The 21,979-nt window shown below is 43.7% G+C and overlaps 1 protein-coding gene across 2 annotated transcripts; it reads left to right on the forward strand.

The window, feature by feature from the left end:
• The first annotated feature begins 963 nt into the window (after nt 1–963).
• LOC142954639 (semaphorin-3F-like) lies at nt 964–21,439 on the forward strand. Of its 2 annotated transcripts, XM_076095772.1 has the most exons (17): nt 970–1,053; nt 1,356–1,418; nt 1,870–1,989; nt 3,309–3,398; nt 5,111–5,204; nt 7,596–7,715; nt 7,972–8,111; nt 9,251–9,365; nt 15,265–15,334; nt 15,478–15,622; nt 15,811–16,033; nt 17,130–17,218; nt 17,440–17,481; nt 18,349–18,506; nt 18,910–18,977; nt 19,259–19,392; nt 20,978–21,439. In XM_076095772.1, the coding sequence occupies exons 1-17, from the start codon at nt 985–987 to the stop codon at nt 21,437–21,439; spliced, it is 2,202 nt and encodes a 733-aa protein (XP_075951887.1). In that variant the 5' UTR covers nt 970–984. The 2 variants fall into 2 exon arrangements, with proteins under 2 accessions (XP_075951886.1, XP_075951887.1); XM_076095771.1 differs by lacking the exon at nt 3,309–3,398 and having other exon boundaries at nt 964–1,053.
• Nucleotides 21,440–21,979: the final 540 nt, after the last annotated feature.

Here is a 21,979-nt window from a genome sequence, read left to right on the forward strand (position 1 = left end):
CGCCTCTGTTCTGATATATCATTTGTAAATAGTGAAACAAAGCTAACCATATTTGACAGTTTATCATCTGGTTTCCCTTCACCACATTTTTGGCTGCTAAATCAACAGGAAAGAACTTGGGTTAACCTCAAAGTGTGGTTCCCTGTTTCAGCTTTCTGTGGTCTGTTGGTTGTAGAATAAAGCCAAACAGTAAAACGGGACTTTCCTGCTGTTTGAGTGAAACCTCTGTGTTTGTCCAACAATATGTGAGGGCCACCCTCCAATGCCTTTACCCTATAGATTGCGGAGGAGTGTGTGTTTGTCTACGGTGTGGCATGGGGCCTTTGCTGTCTTAGCAGTGGCCTCTCTGCCCTGTCTGTACGTAGTTGCTGAACCAAGGAGAGTATATCAAACAAACACTCCAACACAGAGCTATAGGAAGATCGGGTTACTCTCGACATGAGAGGACTAGTTGACTGCATTGTGTTACCAAAGGCGCTGACCTTCAGGGTGCAGGGTCCAAAAAGGGATGAAGCTGTTTAAACCTAAACTCAGTATATGTGTATTTCCATTTGATGTAATCTGTAGTAAACATATCTATAAGTCAGTCTACCGTGTCTGTCTTTTCTGACTTCCGACTGGTAGTAACAGAAAGCCATCGACGACTTTCTAGGTCCTCTGATCCACTCCGGCGGTATTAAGCCATCAACACAGTGTGACAGACACTCAGTAGCACTTGTCTCTAATGTGCGGTGTTAAGTTACAGCAGTGTTGGTGGAAACCCATCAGATAACTCCACGCCGGGTATGCAGGAGCGGCACGAGGAATGTGCCAGTTGTACACGCATGTGTGTGGGAAAATGTGCATGTGCACCACAGCTGTCATTAATGGGTATATTTGTGTCTCGTCACAGAGCTGAGATCCACCGGTACTGCTCATCACTTCGCCTACCTCCTCAACACATCCGACTACCGGATCCTGCGTATGGACGAGGACCATGACCGTATGTACGTTGGCAGCAAGGACCACATCCTGTCCCTGGACCTCCATGACATCAACAAGGAACCGCATATTGTAAGACTCTGGCTGTTACACTGCAATGAAACAAGCGCCTTTACCTCAGCGCCACAAGGGTAAAATGTTCTGTTCTAGGGTTCCAGCCATGTTGGTTAGCTCACATCTAGTTTTTCTTGGAGTACACATTTTTTCTGGTTTCAGGTCATTAAAACACTGTAATTGGGTTATGACAATCCCAAAAAGTATAATATTGGCCGTTTTACCCTAAAAATCTCATAAAGGCCACTGATACTAGGTACTAGGTACTGTATATTCGGTTGGATTCTAACTGTAAAATGTCCTCTGTTCCCCCATCGCAGATCCACTGGCCGGTGTCCGAACGAAGACGGATGGAGTGCCTTGTGAGTGGGAAGGACGCCAATGTAAGTACGCCTGTTGACAGCGCTCATAAACTCAGCAGGGTCGTTCAGCTCAGGTGATTTCCATCAACTTGATGGGCTAAAAAAAAGAAGAAAGTATGTCGCTTTTTAAAAGCATAGCCTGAAAAGTATACAGCTCCCTTCATTGTTCACAGAGGAAAAATCACCTGCGAGGTTCAAAATTGGCCCAGTAAAAGCGCTCGTTCCCTTCTGTCTCGCCAAGGAGACAGGAATGGATTGAATCTCACCATCCTCCTCTCTGCCAGGCCAGGGTGGTGAGCACAACACTACTGGCAGATAATTTGATATACCCAATATTACTGGTTTATTTTTACCACTTAGACGTGAGCATTCGGTAAATCTGCAGGAGGTGCACCGGTAAAATATGGCTACGAACGGCTTTTCATTTAGATGTTTATTGCAGGTTAATTGACTCTGGTCTTTGTGTCTCCAGGAGGAGTGTGCAAACTTTATCCGTCTGGTGGAGCCATGGAACCGGACTCAGCTGTACATCTGTGGGACAGGAGCCTACAATCCAGTCTGTACCTTTGTCAACCGTGGACGCAAACCTCAGGTTAGTATTAAAGACTTGAGTAATGTACAAGCCAAGCAGGTTATATCTCAGTACATCAACTCAGCAAAAGTAAAACAGCTTTCTCCCTCTGCATCATGAATGGCATAATGTGGCCTATTTTCTTTTTCCTCTTACCCAAGCTCCTGCTCTCCATCCACCTTACGCTAGGTGCCCTTTACGATTTTCCTCCATCATTAAGCCTGCTTGAGGTACCATGTCTCCGCGTCTGGCAAAGCAGCCAGCACAGCTTCACCAGCGCACAGCTGTCATCCCCAGTGAGCTGTTAAAGCTGCTCTGTTTAGTCTCAGCCTTTTAATGGGACCTCTTGAATTTCCTAAACCAAGCCAGGCATCGCCACCTCGCGTTACTCCCCTTTAACACCTCACTCTTCCTTTAAATATCACACTTGTTCCCTAATGATGACCAGGGGAGTTTTTAAAAGGGGATAAATAAAAAGTAAATTTCCCATTGGACTCTCCCTCGAGATATACAGTACGGGGCAGAAAAGTCGCAACGGCAAGCGCGACTTTGCATGAGTCCCCTGTTGCATGCGGTTCCTACATGACCCTTCACTAACGAAGGGCTTCCATCCATTCCCTCACCTATCCATCCACCCCTTCATGCATCCAGGCCACCCGCCAGCCTCTGCCATGTGAGACGTTGGGTAATTGGAAGTGGGAGCTCCCATTATGGGGTGCCAGTGGAATGTTCCAGTTCTAGTCCATTAATGAGAGGGCTGTTTCTTTCTCCGTCACATTGAACGGACAGGTCCGGCTCCCCCCGTGACCACCTTTCCTCTGCTGGGCTGGGGAGTCGACCGTGGTTGCAAAAACATAATATGATGCACTCTACGCCAACGTATGCACACACAAATCCATGTTTTTGTCTTTTTAAGTTCCACATTCAGACAGATTGTTGTCATTTGATTATCCCACTGCAGGGTATATTGTTAAGTTCCCCAGTGCTTAAAGTAGGAGCCGTGTAGCTTTTGTAAACGGTCAAAGCCAAATGTTTAGCTTTGGCAGCAGCTTTGAGGGGAATGTATGTAGCATACTGTGAGAGCCTTTATTGACTCAACCGCAGGATAGGGCACCATCTGGTCAAATAAAGCTACACATGCTCCCTGCAAAATCTTGCACACACACGTCTATATGTTCCTCATGCACTTCCATACTATTATTTTCAGTAGTATTGGTTTGAGGAGTTTCCCACTCTGCCTTGAAGTCAGGAAGGATTCAAGAGATACAAGTTGAGGTCGGGGAGGCCTGACCTCTTCAGTGGCGTAACATCCAGACTGTGCTACTGTCTCCTGTTTTTAGACGTCCATGTATCTGCAGATGGCCCAGGCCAGAGGAAGGGCTAGCCGCGCAGCTGAACCCAGCGCGGTGCACGACACACTTGGACTCAAGGTGCGATGTGGGCCCTGTCTGCACCGCAGCCCTGCACAATGCCTGGGCTCGTGGTCACCGGCAGCATGCTCCCTTCTCTTTGTGTCCGTGCACATTTTGTCACCACCACCATCCTTAACTTGGCCACCACTCGTTTATCTCCGTAACATTTGGCATGCATCTCTTCCAGTCCTTGCACAATCTTAAAGTCTCGTGTAATCTGGGATTGCATTTAATGTCATCTCATTTAGTTTCACCCATTTTCTTTCTTTGTGTAATCGTCATTGTCTGATCACCCTTTTTTCATATCCGTCATTGTCCATTTGTGCTTTGCATTTGTGTTAAATGCCATATTTTGCATGAAAGCGGAGTTTTCAAGTGGCTATTGCTTCTCGGGCTGCTACAAAATTCTGTTGACTTTTGCTCGGCTCAAATTCAATTAAAAACGCTTTCACTGCTGTTCAATGCATGGCATATTCATTTTAATTCAGCATATATTTAGCATCGCCCACGAACAACAGATAAGCGAGTCATTCATCCCGCTTATCTGAGACAATGCAGGATGTCCCACCCATCAGCCTTCACCGCAGCGAGCCCTCCACCTCCTGTAGGAATGTGGTGCAGTCTCTCCCACAGAGGCGGCAGGGCTAGTCAGCATCTGATTCGACCCACTCCCACAGCGGGCTTTGTTAGCCCAGAGCAAACACCAGCCATCTGTAGCCAACTAACTGTGCAGCAAAGGAAATAAAAGAGCCACATACTTGAACATTTATTTGCTGTTTGAGCTCTCCAAGCACTTTGAAACACAGAGAGGGTCTCTTGTAGGACATAAAGGTTTTAGGGGAAGTGTGGCAATTTAAAAAATGTTTGAAAAGTTTTTTTTTTCCCGGTCAAATTTTATTTTAAAATATGTTGCACAACTTTTGTGAAGGGTCATATTTTACAGCAGGGTTGTAAAAACATGCTCAGGCCACAGATTCCCTCTGGTACACATAAATGTTTGTGACCTTTTTACACATCGACATCTGGCATGGCTGGGAGTGAGCTGCCAGCACCTCCTTACTTGCACGAGTGGTGATTTTAATCAAAGATGAGTAGGGAATTGCACAAGGCTGCGTGTATGATCCAATGAAGTGAGTTTGGCCCAGTGCCATGTTCTCTCCCCTGCTTTAGAGCTGATGGACAGTGACAGAGATGTCTCCATCTCTGTACCCATTGGGAGTTAAACATGGGGATTGGTCCGTGAGGCGTGGCTACAGGACATGTCATCGCATGCCACCGATTCATTTCCCCCCCCCCCGCTCTCATACGCAAATTCCTGCCAATCACGTCTCCAGTGCGTGCGTACAGGGATGCCACTAGCAGTGAGCATCAGACATCTGTGCTGGGTTACAGGTGTCAGCAGTAGGCCTGCACAGCCATAGGCGCCACGAAGCTGAGAGATATTTGGCATGCAGCTTATTAGCCGAGAGAAGCAGCCCACGACACATTGTTTTCTGCAGTAGAGTGGTGTAAAGATGGATTAGAAATTCCTTGCTTTGCCCACCGCATGTATTTTTCTGTATGAACGCACGCTCATTATTCTAATACTTCATCTCCCATCAGGCCGTGTAGGTCCCACAGGACTCAGAGGGAGCTCATTCGCTGCCTCATTTTCCCTGCACAAGGGAATCACAGTGACAAGATCAAGAGTGCTGAATTTATTGCTGTCTCCATATGATTTTTCCATTCAGGAAGAAATCTTTCATTTGGAGCCGGGCAAAGTGGAATCTGGGAAAGGAAAGTGCTCCTATGACCCGAATCTCAACAGCGTGTCAGCTTTGATCAGTGAGTATCATCTGGGTTTGGTCACATGAGGGCACGGGTATAGAAAGGGCCAGCGGTCTTCATAGCAATGGCAGTGTCATCCCATATGGATTGTGCATCTTTTAACTCCTGTTTCTTTATATGGCCTTCTCTCTGCTCACCATTTATATTTTTGCAGAAGATATTTATCGTCTGCCATCGAAGAAGTCAAGAATTTCAGGCCGAGTGTCCTTTCCATTCTGTGCCTATTTCCCACAGTGAGCTGCTAAGACGAATCAGCATTATCATTATATCCTCAGGAATATTTTCTTGTTCGGGCAGAGATGGGCACATTAATATGTGCCTATTAATATGTGAATCCCTCACTGGGGAATTAGTGTCTTCCAATCAAAATACGTAGGATATGTTGGGAAAGCTTTTCAACGCTTTTATCACCATTTGAAGAGTAAAATGATCTTTATTCCCACATGTATACAGTTTTCTTTCCCACAGAGCCTCAAGTACTTGCACATGTGGTAAACATGTACTTACATAGTTTAGCATTATATTTACAGACGGGTAACAAATGAAAGGGAAAAAATGCATAAACGAATAATGAATGCAGACTCTTCCCCTGAGGGAACGAGGGGTCGGTGAATGGTCTGATGGGTATGAAAATAATGTGGAAAAAAACATTCAATGAGGAAATATTTTTTGGAAGAATGATGTTCATCCTTCCAAAACCTAAGCGGTTCTGGAGGCTTATAGTGGCCCTACACCTTACAAAGACGCTTGTGTTAGTGTCATGATGTGGGTGTAATATTGGAGTAAAGTCACTGGACCAAAATATTGAAAATAAATATCGTCTACTTTACTTCAGTGATCATTTCAAAGCTTATTGTGTGTTGTAGCATTCACGAAGGCAGTGTCCTCTGTCCCTTTACCCAAGGTCACTTATTCAGCTCCAGACCACACAGTTGCCACCAGTGAAAGGCGATCTCCTCTCTGTGGGGTGAGACAGCGGGTGTAAATCACTGGCAATGCTTTCCCACATTAGCGCCGTGCCAGCTGAACCAGTATGGAACCAGTACTGTCATCCAAGATGGATTTATCTCCCACTTCCACCAGTTAGCATCATACAAGGGCCACTGTAGTTAGTGTTGATAAGGATTAAGACCGCTGTGCCACAACAATAGATTCAGCATTGGCCACTGACTGCTCAGCTCTCCACCACATTAGACATCCCATCATCCGCGGACGTTTTAATGATGCATCATCAATCTTCATATAGCGTTGATGAGGACCATGACATTGAATATAATGGTGGTAGGACAGTGGTTTCTTTTGTTGTTTTCTTCCGCTCTACCTCCTGCTGTCTGCTTACTCCATCTCTGAGGGCTCTGACAGTCACACCTGCTGTCCGGTGGGGCCCTTACAGCAGCTGGAGGACCAACACCTTACTTTCCTGTGGCTTAACAAGGCTGTTGTATACGTTCGTCAGTTTGCACACATGGATGTGCTCATATTTTATGTCTTTATGGAGTGCGTGCGAAGGCTGTTTCAGGAAGTTTGAGCACTGTTTTTGGTAACGCTTTATTTTTTACGTGTGCCTTAAATTCTTAGTGGTTTCCACAGAAGTATCCCGGAAAGAACAATAACATTTAGGAATACAAGACAATAAATATATTTAATTTAGCTTTTAAGAGAAGAACCAGCAAATGTTAGAGTGGTTTAGTAGTTGGGACGGGTTTCCAAGTGGTTTACAATTAACAATTAATTGGATTGCTCAGTAGTTACCTAGCATTATTTCTAAAGGCAATTATTTCTAATTAGCTTACACTAGCTCGTTACAGATAATGATAGTTGTCATTTCAGCTGACAAAACCCATGTTAGTTAGATTGAGAGAAGAAGCCTGAATTTATTGACCTCTGTGTGAAATCGAAGAGAAGATTCCAAAATGATATCCAGTAGTTGTAGTAAATCTACCCCGGTTTTCATTGTAATGCATCATGTGCCATTGCCATTGCCAGAATGTAAAGCCTGATAGAATGTAAAGCCGGCATAGCACTAACTAAGTGTGGCAGGATTAGTGAATATTAAATCTTGGTCAATTGAACACTTCCATTTTTCCTGTAATTAATATTAAATGACATAGTCCTTTCCAAAAACCGTCCTAATAAATTACAGTTGTATTATCAGTTCCTTTTTAGGACATTTTTGGAAACTATTTTGAGGATTGACCGTTTGCATCTTTTGTGTCAGTATCATCCTTACCACTTTGTGTCTAAATGAAATAAATAAGTAGATGAAGAATAGAGTCCTGAGGTTCTAAATATACATTTTGAAATAAAAGCCTTGTTGTTTTGTGCCAAGGGTGGTGCTAGAATGTCAGAGTCAAGGAATTTCACTAAACTGTTTTCTCTCTTTCTCAGATGGTGAACTGTATGCTGGGGTCTATGTTGACTTTATGGGGACAGACTCTGCCATTTTCCGTACTTTGGGGACAAAGACTGCCATGCGAACAGATCAGTACAACTCCAGATGGTTAAACGGTAAATGTCCTATTTAGCCTATGAAAGATACTCGGGGCTTCCATCCAGCTTATGAAGCCTTCCTGCGTGATGTTTCAATATCCAAACATGGTTCCAAATAACCAGCTGAAATGAAAAGATTCTGGTGTTTGCATGTGTTTAGAATCCCTCACCAAGTTATAAACAGGAAATGCTGAGAGTTTATAAAGGATTCTGGCCAGATGTTTCCACAAATTCATCCTCCGCCTGAACATCTCACCATCTCTTCTTCCCACAGACCCCACTTTCATTCACGTTCACCTCATCCCCGACAGCGCAGAGAGAAATGACGACAAGCTGTATTTCTTCTTCCGGGAGAAGTCCACTGAGATGGGCCACAGTCCCGTGACCCAGTCCCGTATAGGACGCATCTGCCTGGTGTGTACACAGTGAGGAGCGTGTTTGTTTTGGGGTGTAAACATAATGAAAAGAAAACCTGCAACAATATGAAAAACAGGCTGGAGGCTCCTGAGGCAAACTAGTGTTTGGCCAACGCTGACATGCTGGAATCCACATGTGTCTTTAACCTTCCTGTCTACAATGCATCCCTCTGTCTGGGAGGTTGCCCTCTGACCTCTGACCCCATGATCGTCTGACCTCTTTTCCCTGGTAGTCCTAAAACACTTGAAGCTTTAAGTGTAAATGGTAGCAAATAACTCACTGCCTTTAAAGTACTCTCTTTTAGAGTCTTTCTCAATTAAACTAGACTTCCTCCACAGAAGCCTGTGCGCCCTACAAATACAAATCGAGCTGAGTTACAAAGAAATAACAACAAATGTCTCTGGAAAGCTTGGGCATCTAATAGTGTTTATACCGTGTGAGTGTATGCATTCCCTTATGGACTTGCGTGCATGTGTGAGCATTGCAGCGGGTGTATGAACACGGGTACAAGTGAGAAAATGTGGCGTACGTGTGTTCGTCACCTCAGCTGTTCCACTGCTGTAATTATTTGAGGGGGTCAGGTGCTGACCCGGCACACAAACACTCATCCCCCTCTCAGTAGGCTCTGCTGGGGCCTCCAGTGAACCGGTCCTGTCATTCTTATTTCACCACACATCTGGATATCCTTACTGCCACTCACTGCACCCTGGACACCACCAGAAATACACTCAGCCGTAAACTGTAAATTACCCTGGAAGACATCTTAACTCCCAAAAATGGGAATTTTCAAAAGTGCATGAGGAATGTGAAACCAACATCCACCATTTAAAATATTAAAATATACATGCATTATGGAGGAGGAATCCAAAGCACATACTGGTCTCAGCTCTTTCTTACTTGGATAGATTCTGGCCTCGCTCCACCACAGATGGAAGAGTCTGAATAGGAGGAGACAGTGTTTACCATCTCAGCACCCTTCCTCTTAGCTTCCCAGCTTTGCAAACCGACATGTACAGTATAGTGTGTGTGGGTGGCTCCACCTGGGTTTGTTTTCAGTAGGAAGACAGAGGAGGATGTGAGTTTGAGTGAGTGATGGAGGAACTGTTCTGTGTCGCCCGCTGCCCTCTCAAATACAGAATGATGATGGAGGCCACTGCTGTCTGGTCAACAAGTGGAGCACCTTCCTGAAGGCCAGGCTCATCTGCTCAGTGCCAGGAGCCGACGGCATGGAGACGCACTTCAATGAGCTCCGTGAGTAGAAAGGCCTTCACTCCTGCAAACTGAGACTGGGCTATGGTTCCTGTTACCATTTTCAGTTGACGTGCTGATCTATAGATTACTTGGTGTGGGTTGGGGGCTGTTGGATAGACTTTGTTGTCAATCAAGCATGCTGTCAGCCAAGTGATGTCTTTTCCCTCAGTTCCACTGCTCCTTTGCCAGATTGCATCCTACACATCTAGCCCTGCAGCTATTTATTGTTATTATCGAATAATCTGCATATTATTTGATCTATTGATTGAGCAATCATTTGGTCTATAAAATGTCAAATTGCTTGCTTTATCTGACCAAAACACAAATATATTTAAGAAGATATTATAAATGTTTTTTGTTTTTTTTATTAGTCAAGAACTTTTTTGAGAGAAACTAAATCTCTTCTTTGTGCAGTTAATCATTCTGACAGTACGTATCGAATGGCAAAGAAAAAAAAACAAAAGTGACATGACTGGACTCATTTCAGACATGTCATGTATGATCACATCTGAAATATTAAGTAGAGAATACTCTACTGCAGGGTCTGTTTCTACTGCAGCACTTGCCAAGTGTGTGCTTGCGCACACACACACACACACACACACACACACACACACACACACACACACACACACAGCAGAACTCAGTCCTTGGCCCATATGGCCAGCAGCCCACTCCCATCCCATGGCCCATACAGCGTACTGTAAATGAGAATGACACACATACTCCCACCACTGTCTTTTTCTTTCGAGATGTCTTAAACAAAAGTGTCTGTTTTTTTTGTGTGTGTAAAGGAGGGTGGCCTGGTGGCGGGCGGATCAGATCGCGTAGCAGGAATGTCTGTGAGTGTGAGACTATTACCAGGGGAAGCTCTTTCCCTTTCTGTCTCAGTGGTTTAAAATAGAGCCAAATAGTGATAGGGGACTGATGCGTGAGACAACTGTTGCTCTTGAACTAATCTCAAGAATGAAAAGAGCCATGCCTGTTGAATCTGATGATAGTTTGTTTTTTGTCTCTTGATGTCTTGACACATTCCTTGCTTTTATCTCAAACTGCCTGCAGTTCTTAAAAGCATGGCTTTGTTTTTACTGGTGACATTTATTTCATCCCGCTTTGAACAAGTGACAAAGTGACAGGATTGAAAACTTTTAATGTGTGCGGCCAATTTGACTAAATGATGTGAGAATGGATCTGAGTGTGAATGGGCTCACTTTGCCTTTACAAATGAGGGTTCTGTCTTTACTGGCCAGGTAAGTGTTGACATGGGCGTGCAGTGCAGAGTGGGTTTTGTGACAGAGTTGGAGAGGCGTCAGTGTTTGGCACTGTTGGGGATTTTGCGGGTAGTGCTCGTATAAGGCTGTAAATGTGTACTAAGGCGGGATGGTGACTGACCAAGGACAGGCATGACAGGGTAGACATGCCCGTAGAGAAGACAGCACATGTCAGTTTGCAGAGCAGCCATTCCTGCCAAGGACTCCTAGAGGGGACAGTACATTTGAAATGATTGAGCTTCATGCTAATGTCTTTACATGTCTCGCTGGAGAGTTTGTGTGTACAGAGGAGATTTTAGAATTCCTCAAGGTCAAATTGGTCTTTAACTATTGCGCATTGAATGCACATTGAATGTTGGTCATTGAAGGAATAGTTGGACAATTCGAGAAATTTGCTTTCTTGCTGAGAGTTAGACAATAAGATTGATACTACTGTAATGACTTCACTGTCTCCTGGAGCTACAGCCAGGAGACAGTTAGCTTAGCTTACTTTAGCTTAAAGACTGGAGACGGGGGAAACAGTTAGCTTGGCCAAATGTAACAAGATCAACCTACCAGCACGTCTAAAGTTCACTAATTAACACGTTATATATGGTTTATTTGATCTACAAACTGTAAAAAGTTACAATGTTTGCCAGGCTTCCAGTGCCAAGAACCACTGTATGCCTGCATATACCTCCCGGGAAAACCACAAATTGTATTTTTGACATACTTATTGGACTTTTATGGTGCCTGAAGCACAAAGTAGCTTTAAAGGAAAGGCAAATGCATTACCGTAAGACAGTGCTAGGCTAGCTATTTTACATTTTTTCCTGTATCTATGCTAAGCTAAGCTAACTGGCTGCTGGCTTTGGCTTCATATTGCCCGTACAGATATAAGAGTGGTAGCAATCTTCACATACTTATGGCAAGTTGTAAGGAGAAACTTGGAAGAGGCATTTTGTTATTGTTTTGTGTTGTTAAACTTCACACCACTTGGGGGCGTAGTGCCGCTGTCAATTAGACAAGAGGTTGATATAATCCAGGGGTTACTTGATACAGCTGTTGCTGACTAGGCAGGAGCAAACCGTTTTTTGACCGTGCGATAATGATTGAAGATGAATGTTATGATTTCTTTTGTCTATGATTTAGGAAATAGACTTATGACAGAGAAAGTGGCTGTGCTCTGGTTATGTTTGAAATGCTGCGATTGTAAGAAATAAATTGCCGTTATGTTGGAAACTGGATTTTTTGCCATTTATTGCACGTGTCTAAACAAAGCAATCACCAACCGTGGTTGCCTTTTTTGATAGGCAACGGGGTCACTACAGCCCTGTAGATGCATTATACTGCACAGCCAGTTCAGAAAGATCAGTTAGCCATGCTGGACGACCAAATAGATGCATAAACCTTCCCCCTTTCTTTAAGAGCTTTATTCAAATGACTCTACAAGTCATTACTGAGAAGTTAAAATAACCAGACCAGCTGTATTCCTGGTGTTGAAGTCTTTTGCAGAAAGGCATTATGGTAAAGTACGCCTGAGACCTGGGGAGTTTCTACAGTTGGAATTTAGCACTTATTGGCTCTACCTGACATGTTGTACCTAAATGACCCACAGTGATTTAAAACACGTGTTCAAATTATTATTTATTTTACTCAATAACATACAAGAATGAAAGAAGCTGCTTTTTGGATGTTAAACTGTTTAAAACAAGTCTATAATCGAGAGCAAGAGAAAAGCGCCAAATGCAGAAATAATGAAAGCAGAAAATAAAATATCTTTTGAGGAAACGGGATGCATGGGGGCTGAGATTGTATTGCCATTCAAACAGGAAAAAAGGCTGTGGAATATGGAACCTTTTTTAGCTGTTATTAACACACGAGGTCCCCTGGAGCTGGTCATCACTGCCCTGTCAGGATAGCTTTTATTGCAAATCACATAGCTCCTTTTTTTCCATGTCTTCACGAAGGCTTGATCTGTTTTCAGGCACTGTATACCGTCGATGATAGCTCTATCTTGGCCTCAGCGGTACCTTGTCTGCATATACGCACACTTACGTGTTCTTGCGTGCAAATCGCTCAATTTTGCAGAACAACAGCTGTATGTCATGACAAGGATCATCTGTTGTGTGACACCCATGGCAGCCCCGTCGTGCTGCTTCCAAGCTAACCCATGACCGTTCCACTGCTCCGGCTGTGGCAGCTGTGGAAGATGGCACGGTGGTGGTGTGTGTGTGTGCATGTGTGTGTGTTTGTGTGACTTTGGGGAATTTTGTAGGTACTGAGAAATAAGCACAATGTGCCTGCTATCTCGGAGCTTTATCCTTTTCTCCTGGAATGAGCTCAAGGCTGTAGACAGTCCCCAGAGGGAAGGCTCAACTGAACAGACTCACTAATGTGGACGGGACCAGAACCCCAGCAGTTCAGATTCAAAGACAATGCTCACCCCCTCCATGTATCATTCTCTCTGCATCGCAGCCTGACAGCTCATTTCTCATGCTGGTCTATATGGGACTGCGAGTGCATAACTCTGAATTGGTATATTCTTTTTTTCTTTTTTCTTTTTGCGTGGATCAGTTCGCCTTCTGTTTCCACACTTCACATGAGCTCTAATAGTCATATTTTTAGCTTGATCCCTCTGTCTCTCGCTTGTTGATTCTCTCACCAATCACGTCTTTACTTCGCTGTCATTTCCCTGCACAACTAGGTTGGGAGCACATTCTTCGTTTCTCGCCGAAGGGCCCTTGTCCTATTGTTGGCAGTGAACATGCCTATTGGGACATGTATTTAGGTCAGGTACCGAATAGGAGAGAGACTTATCACCTATCACATGTTTCGCTCCTCTCCTTTGTTGCTATGGACCTTTCTTCAGTATTTACAAAAGGCTCATCTAATTCAAGAAGTGTCCAATGTCAGAACGTTCGTGATTTAGAGACCTTCAAAAATTGGCTTAGGAGCATATGATGCAGCTGTCTTTTGGGAGAGAAGAAAGATTTTCTTACCGTCCAAGTGGAAGATATGAACTATGGACGCAGGAAGAGGTGAATCCCTGGACATCGTGTTTCAATTTTCTGTCTCCTCGGGAGCAGTCTCAGGTGGTTCAGCGATCACGTTGTTCCCATCTAGACAGAGAACCAGATGGTTCAGCGCTCTGCTGTTAAATAGCATTGCTCTGTGTTTGACACTTTGATTGGATTGCTTTGCTGAGGTGAGGTGATAACGCCTCTCAAGATTCTGTTGTGAGATGTGTCATCTTGCCAATAAAACCTTCATCTTACTAACTTTCCTGAGGCCATAGCTCAGTTTCCTGTTGCACCAAGTCGATTGCTGTGGTTTCACACCTACTGTTTCCGTCATCAGAATATGAGAATGGCAGGAGGGCTGTCTGGATAGAAGGGACTCACTTTTTTTCCCCTCTTGTTGTTTCTATTAGTCATTTTTCCTCATTTAACTCTAGGAATGGCAATGTCAGACTTTGAGTTGAATTGTTTTTTTATGAAATGTGTTGGTACCTGAAATGTGTTACACACATCCTGGCCCCCCTCAGGATGAATTGTAAATATTATTTTAACTTTGGTTAAAAAAACTAAAACAAAAAAGTCCCATGAGTTGCGGCTGTGATTAAACTGTTAACATGCTAACATGCTAAATTAAGATGTTAACCATGGTAACCATGGTAAACGTAATACCTTCTACACAGCATATCATCGCAATTATGAGCGTGTCATGCTGACGTTAGCATTTAGCTCAAGTCCCAGTGAAACCAAAGTTCAAGCGTCTTTAGCTTCTACACTGACATTCCCAGTAAAAACGAAATATTTAACGGGTGTTCAGATACAAGAGGGATTTAAATCAAAGACTTTGCATTTGATTGAATAGCTTAAAAGTGGGCGGGCTTAGAATATAGCTCACACGGAGCTACAGAGGCTCCACAGACACCACCCTCGTCACTAAAAGTTGTAGATTGATAGGTCGTGATATTATTGGTTGAAATTGGTTGGTACTAGTTTACCTTAGAAGAGATTATATTTTGGTTTACAAGAAGATGATTGGATGTTGATATAAAAGTATGAAGAAATTGACTTTCTTTGTAATTGTTATGCATATATTATTTAATAGGTGCACAATATGACCGAGGATTTGATCTATATCTGGTTGTAAAGGTTTTTTTTCTGCTTAATCTCGACTTTAAGTAAAGCTTAATTGAGCTGTAAGCATGCTTGTAGAATGTTGTAGTCTTGTTATGAACTATGATGGCTAAGCTGAAGGCATTTAGTCACCCATATTCACACAGATAAGCAAAACAGAAATTCTCACATGAACCCCTGACCTTTACTCTTTTGATGCAATTATGGATTCATGGGACTCCCACAGAAGCATAAAGACATAACAAAAGATTAGACTTTGCTCATTATCCAAATCTATAGGTGGGTTCCATGTGTTTTCAACAAAGATGAAGTTTCAGCTTCTTTTGTAGTTCATCAGTCCTTGTGGGGAGGTGTAACCTAAAGGTCTCTCTGGCTAAGAGAGGTTGGATTGACTGAAAGCTGTGTAAATATTAGTAAAGAAGAGTGCTTGTGCTGCGGAGCGTGATGTTTCCTTCACCCGGTCTGTTTGCACTGACATGATTTCTCTCTACTCTCTTACAGGAGATGTTTACATACAGCCAACACAGGACACAAAAAATCCTGTGATATACGGCGTCTTCTCTGTCTCTGGGTTAGTGTGCTAGAACGGATACTGTACATGAACAGCACCTGTAATAGGCTCTGTTGTAAGATTTTCCAAGTTGTTTTTTTATTTTTTTTATTTTGCAAGATGCATCTTCCTGACCTTTCTCTGCCCTTACTTTCGGTTCACAGCTCTGTCTTCAAAGGCTCAGCAGTTTGTGTCTACTCTATGGCTGACATCCGCATGGTCTTCAACGGACCCTTCGCCCACAAGGAGGGTCCCAATTACCAGTGGGTGGCCTACAGCGGGAAGATCCCCTACCCTCGACCCGGCACGGTGAGTTTCAAAATCACTCTGACCCCACACATTAATCCCACATCAGCTTTTCTCTGCCACAGACCTCAAATAGAAACCATCTGAACACGTTGCAGGCATCAGCATGACCAAATATGCTTTTTCTTATGTGATAATGTCAATTATTTTTCATGGGTGTGTGTGTGTGAACACTTCTGTTTCTCTTTCAGTGCCCGGGAGGTACGTTCACCCCCAACATGAAGTCCACTAAGGACTATCCAGATGAAGTGATTAACTTCATGAGGAATCACCCTGCCATGTACAACGCTGTGTACCCGGTGCACAAGCGCCCCCTGGTGGTTCGGACCAATGTGGACTATGAGTTCACCACCATCACTGTGGACCAAGTGGCAGCTGCAGACGGCAACTACGAAGTGCTCTTCTTAGGGACTGGTGAGTGGTTTGTAATAAAAGTGATTTTAAAAGAGCCAACAACAGCTTTGTTAGGGTTTGTCTGCCTGAACCCATTGATCAGTGTCAGAAGGATGAATGACAGTGTCAGTGAGAAGCTGAATAATGAAGACAAACCCCCCCCCCCCTATGAAAATAAATCCCATGTAAGTGGAGGGCTTGTCTCCCCTGCAATCATTTATCATTACAAGAAAAGCATTCTTCCCTTTTGTCCTCAAGTGGACATTTAACCAATCAAAGGGTTTGTACCTCACTCTCGTCACGTGAGGTAAACAACAGGAGACTTGTACCTGGAGGGCGGGGGTGGATCAGCAGTGGGAGGGAGAGAAAAGAAACAGGGGGTAAGAAGGACAGAAGTAGGCGTGGGGTGGGGGAGTACAGTTAGGACATCCATCACCTTAATCTCGCTCACTGGTGTAAAAGAGATTATCCATTTGTCTGTCTGCATGCCTTGAACCATTAATAAGGCCCCAGTGTTACAGGAGCAGCCACCACACAGGATGCAGCCCTCACATATCGCATACGACGCCTCTGTACTGGCTTCTTTGTTCATCTGTGCATTACGGGGAGGAGACTAATGGGGTTGTGTGCGATGGAGGGCCACTGTGGAGGAATGTCCGTCCTTTCAGCTGCTGTCAGAGGGCAGCCATTCAGCCCTGCACTGGGGCTCAATGCAGAAGTCATAATAAATCTCAGGTATCCCGCTCAGAGGAATGCCTAACTCTTCGCAGAAATCAAACATGCCAGGGAGGGGCCAGGGGATGTCTTATGACATCCAGATGATTAGGTCATGGCAAGAGGGGAGCTGAGGATGACAGAAGGGGTTTGTCATGGTGGCGGCAGTGAGTATACGCTAAGTGGAACGGAGATTCACGTCATTGAGGAAAGGTTAAAGCAAAGAGAACCACGAAACCGAGGAGAAGAGTACAGTGGAGCCTGTTGATAGGAGGATTATCCCTTGTTGGAGGCAGCTGAGAGAATAAAATGGAAATCCAAGGGGCTGTTGACAGGCGGAGGGGGTGTGAGGTGGTGTGAGGTTGCAGGTATGTAGCTGACGGGTGTGTCTTGTGGTCCACAGACAAGGGAACAGTACAGAAAGTCATCGTTCTGCCCAGAGATGACTTGCAGACTGAGGAGCTGGTCCTTGAGGAGGTAGAGGTTTTCAAGGTGAGCTTCTATTTACCTCGTTTCAATATTTCTATTTCTTCTTCTACTATACATTATCTGGCCTTCTTTGCACTCCCATCTTTGTTTTCAAACCCACACCTTCACCCTTTGTCATAAGTTCCTTGTCCTTTCTGATCATCTGTTTTTTTGCTTATTCCTCTGTACATGCATATATCTAAGATAACACAATGTTCTCACAATGTATTCTTTTCTCTATCAAGGTCCCTACTCCAATTACAACGATGAAGATCTCATCCAAAAGAGTAAGCATGTCTGTGCAACTGATTTTCTTCACCTTTGCTCACTTAAAGAGAAAAGGAACCATCTTCCAAAGAAAGGTCAAAGCCCCATACTGTGTATGCAGCTGTGCTTCACTGTCGCTTCCCTTCATAATTCAGAGTAAAGCTGTAAGTCTGAGGGACACAATGAAGAGAGACATATGGAAAAGACACTTTAGGTGTAGTGTTGTCGTTCAGTGTGATTAAAATACTTGGTCTCTACTATATGCTATGACATCGTTCCACAGACAGAGAGTTTGTGTTTCACACGGGCCTGCCAGACAGATTAAATTATGACGGCAACGTGACAGATCTGAACTCAATATTCTCCCTGGTGACCCAGAGCCTGTTGTTTCAGCACAGTGCAGGATACGTTTTTACACTTATTTCATTACATCCATCTGGCTTTATGAAAGTCTCATAAGCCACTTAAAACTATATTTTCAGGTTTCACAAATTCAAGTACCAAAGCTTGATTGCTCGTCTCTGGTATCCCAGATGTTCAGGTCTGAATCTCATTTTAGTGTCTGAACCTGATTTCTTTGACTTGACTTATAGTTTGAGAACCAAATTGAGCTTCTTGAATTATAACAATTAATCGTAGTTTTTGAAGATTTTGTTTACCCTAAATACACATGTATAGTGGAAATAAAGATTCTGAAATTGCACAACTTGAAACTGACTCTTGATAGTTTCAATAATGACTATTATTACTTTATTCGGCTCTGCTCCGAGCAGCTGTCCTAAAAAACAAAACCAGGCTGTTGTCTCTTCCCCTTATTCTAATTTCTTTATCAAAGCGCCCTCTACGTTGTGTATAACACACTTGTCCATCCTCTTTTTTCTCAACAGCAACAGCTGTATGTGTCATCTGCGACAGGGCTGACCCAGTTGGCTCTTCACCGCTGTGATGTGTACGGCGAGGCCTGCGCTGACTGCTGTCTGGCCAGAGACCCTTACTGCGCCTGGGATGGCAAGTCCTGCTCCCGTTACTCCGCCTCGCAGAAGAGGTGAGCACCAGCAGCAGTGTCTGTATGAGCTACACTAACTTCATAACTAACTGACTCAACTGGCTTGTTGAATGATGATCTGATTAGACTTGCCTGGATGGCTACTTGGCTGTTTTAATGGCAATGTAGTGTGTTTAAATTGTACATGTATCACAGTCTTTGGGTAAAGTGTGGTTTATGCTCCACTAATACATCATACAGTTGTGGTATTTTAAGTGTAACCAGCAAATGACGTAAATTCACATGCTTGTAATAACGTAATGGGCTGGTGGTTTGTTGTTAGACCCATTTAAATGGGATACGTTGATGGCTGTATGTATTGTTGAATGGCTTTGAATGGCTTGCGGTTGCTTTATGATGTTTTTTCTCTCCTTATTCGGCAACACTGGTCTGACCCCTTTAGACGTAGCCGGCGGCAGGACGTCAAGTACGGGAACCCCATCCGTCAATGCCGAGGCTTCAACTCTAACAGTAAGACGCCTGTTCTTCAACAGTTTTCTTCCTATTTGTTTATTAATGCCCTATCAAGGTTGAAAATAATGACACATTCTCTTACTGCTGCCACAAAAAAGTTCAAGGTTTTCATTGTTATGGGCTGTAATGACCATATTCTGGCAGCTTTATGGTAATCTGTGACAGCCGTATTGCTAAAGGGACTTTGATTTGCCACAACTGAGGTTCTGGTTGTAAGGAGCTCATGGTAATGAGTGTTTTGGTTGCCATGGAAATCCACCTCTCTCTCTGCCCCGCAGCCAATAAGAACACTCTGGAGATGGTGCAGTACGGGGTGGAGGGGAGCAGTACCTTCCTGGAGTGTCAGGCCCGCTCTCCACACGCTCTTATCAAATGGCATCTGCAGAGAGACAACAGCGACCGCAGGAAAGAGGTGACACATTGTGTATTTCTTGTGTTTGTGGGTACTTTACTCAAATGAATATTTATCCAATACAAAGCACAAAATAAACTTCCCAAACTCTACCGAGCATTTCCACGGATGAACGTGAAAAATGTGTTTTTGTGTTTACATTTCCATATCGGGTGGGGCCCAGTATTTCATTTCAGTATTTAATTTCAGTTGAGATGACGAGATGGAGATTTAAATGCAGTTTGACACATTTGAAAAATGACCCCAGTGTAATTCTTTTCTGATTCCCCGTTAACAAGATTAAGTGATTCAGGCTCTGATTGAATGATGCTTGATTTCACACACAGACCTCCGACTGTCCTCGGGCCCGAGGGAAGGACACATAAAGGGGAGCTGTGAAAAAAGCCCTCTGCTATGATATATAACCCTGAGGCACTAGTTAAAGTTTTATTGTGAAGCTATGTAGTGTTGCTGCCTCTCTGTTATTGACTATTCTGTTGGATGGTCTCTATTCCCACAGGCAGAGCCGACTTAGCTGCTGCCTCGCACTTCTGATTCTGAGCTGGAAAGCTTGTCCTTATCAGTTTCCTTGCTGTGGCTGCACAGATAGAGTTGATTTGATAGAGTTAATCCTAGAGTTTCTGTTTGATCACATTTGAATTGATTGATTTTTTTTAAGGATATTAATCCACCACACAGACCAAGACAGTTACGGATGTAAATAATGTCACACTAGTCAGAGTCCTAACTCAGTCAGATCATGAATACACAGGTGTCAAGATCTCAGACATCCGACAATGTGTTTAGAAATCAGAGAAAAAGACGCTCCGTGAAACTTCTGATCTTGATACAAGTTTCCGAAAATGTAGTCAAATAGACTTTGGGAGGTGTCGATAGTTTTAAGTTAAATACTCAATCAGCCAGCTTCATTCATAATAACTTTTTATCAGTTTTCAACTGATGTTGCGCAGCTATTATTTATATCTCGTGATCAATATTGAAGCCAGACAGCATGACAATAGATAAACTGAAGTTAGGGACAGTATCTTATTTTTGTCAATAGTTCTTTTTTTTCTTCTTTTTTTACCACCAGATACTTAAAATCAAATGCATTTTTATCTGGACCATTTCTCTTTGCATGCACAGTCACCATTGAAAAAAAAAAACAGTAATGAGATGAGCTATGTTTGACCAATATTTTGTAGCATTCTCATTTTCTAGCATAGAAACACTTCCTGGACCTCCTCCCATTATATGCACAACCCCTTAAAGGCTCCTGCTCTATTATCATTTTTATTTTCCAGCCAGATTGTTGCATAACTTTATATTAATTTAGGTGCATGGTTGGAATATTCTGTAATACATTTTATTTCTTGTGTACAAAAAGTGCGTACATATATACGTATTATTAGTAGAATAAACCATTCAACAAAGAAAATTTAACTATATCGATGTTTCTGCTTTAGCCTCACCCACTTCCAGTATAAACCCATACAAATACAGATTTGTGTGTGACATAAACAGATGCAGATAATAGCTTTGCATTATACACATAATGCACAGGATGTCACTTCACAGGTGTTTCATGAGCTGTTTTTCTCTGCAGATGCGTTCTGATGGTCGTATTTTGAAGACAGAGCAAGGTCTACTGCTGCGGTCTCTGCAGCCCTCTGACTCTGGCATGTACCAATGTACAGCCACGGAGAAGAACTTCAAACACACGCTGGTCAAGCTGCAGTTGGTGGTGCTGTCGAGCCGGGCCGTCAACAACGTGCTGGTGGAGGGCGGAGGAGGGCTGGTGCCGTCTTCTTTACACTCCAGCAGCACCCAGTGGACCCCCAGCGCGGGCCAGTACAAGGACCTGCTGACCATCCTGAGCCAGCCAGAGATGAGCCTGATCAATCAGTACTGCCAGGACTACTGGCAGTTCGGAGACCCGCTGCTGGGCGCCCTCAAGGCCAAAGACCTGAAGGAGCTCAAGGAGCAGAAGAAGCCCCGTAACCGCCGGCATCATGGGAAGGGGGAGGGGGAGGAGGAGAAAGAGGAGCAGGAGGAGGCAGAGACATGAGGAGCCCAGCTTTGTGTCTGAAACACCCTCAACCACCTTCTTCCCCCCCAACCACCCTGTGCAAACTGGGAGAGACTCATTGAGAGTAGCAAATGTGAATAAAAAATCCACAAACCCCCAAAAAAAGCAAACTGAGAAAAAAAAAGGCTTTCAAACACAAAACCCCACATACATCCTCTCAAACAGTAAGATATATGATACACAGTATTTATTGTAGGTTGTATATAGTATCATTCTGTGGATTTCTTTGTACTTATAGAAAAAACATGCTCTTTGTGTATAGGTACCTCTGGGGCAAACATTATTGTTATTGTTGATGTTGTTAATTTTATTGTTGCTGTTACTGTCATTACAGAACTCATCTGTCAGCATCATATGACCTTGGCGACTGTTTGGAATGTGTTATCAGGCATGTAAGCTGTTCGGAGCGAGCTGTGAGAAGCTCTAACGGGGAAATGAGTTGTTGAGAAGGGGTGATGGGATCTCTGCTGTTTCTTGCTTGCTTTGACTCGATGCCAAGGCTCTTTTATTTCTGGACAC

Source organism: Anarhichas minor, unplaced genomic scaffold, assembly GCF_050575085.1.
Source record: "Anarhichas minor isolate MPS153535 unplaced genomic scaffold, ASM5057508v1 ptg000021l, whole genome shotgun sequence".
NCBI lineage: Eukaryota > Metazoa > Chordata > Actinopteri > Perciformes > Anarhichadidae > Anarhichas > Anarhichas minor.

Bases quoted from the DNA above. Each gene is read 5' to 3' on its own strand.
- LOC142954639 (XM_076095772.1), top strand. From the start codon at position 985: ATGTACGTTGGCAGCAAGGACCACATCCTGTCCCTGGACCTCCATGAC. The intron at 17,482-18,348 runs GTAAGCATGTCT...TTTTCTCAACAG, and splicing joins TGAAGATCTCATCCAAAAGA to CAACAGCTGTATGTGTCATC. The intron at 18,507-18,909 runs GTGAGCACCAGC...TGACCCCTTTAG, and splicing joins TACTCCGCCTCGCAGAAGAG to ACGTAGCCGGCGGCAGGACG.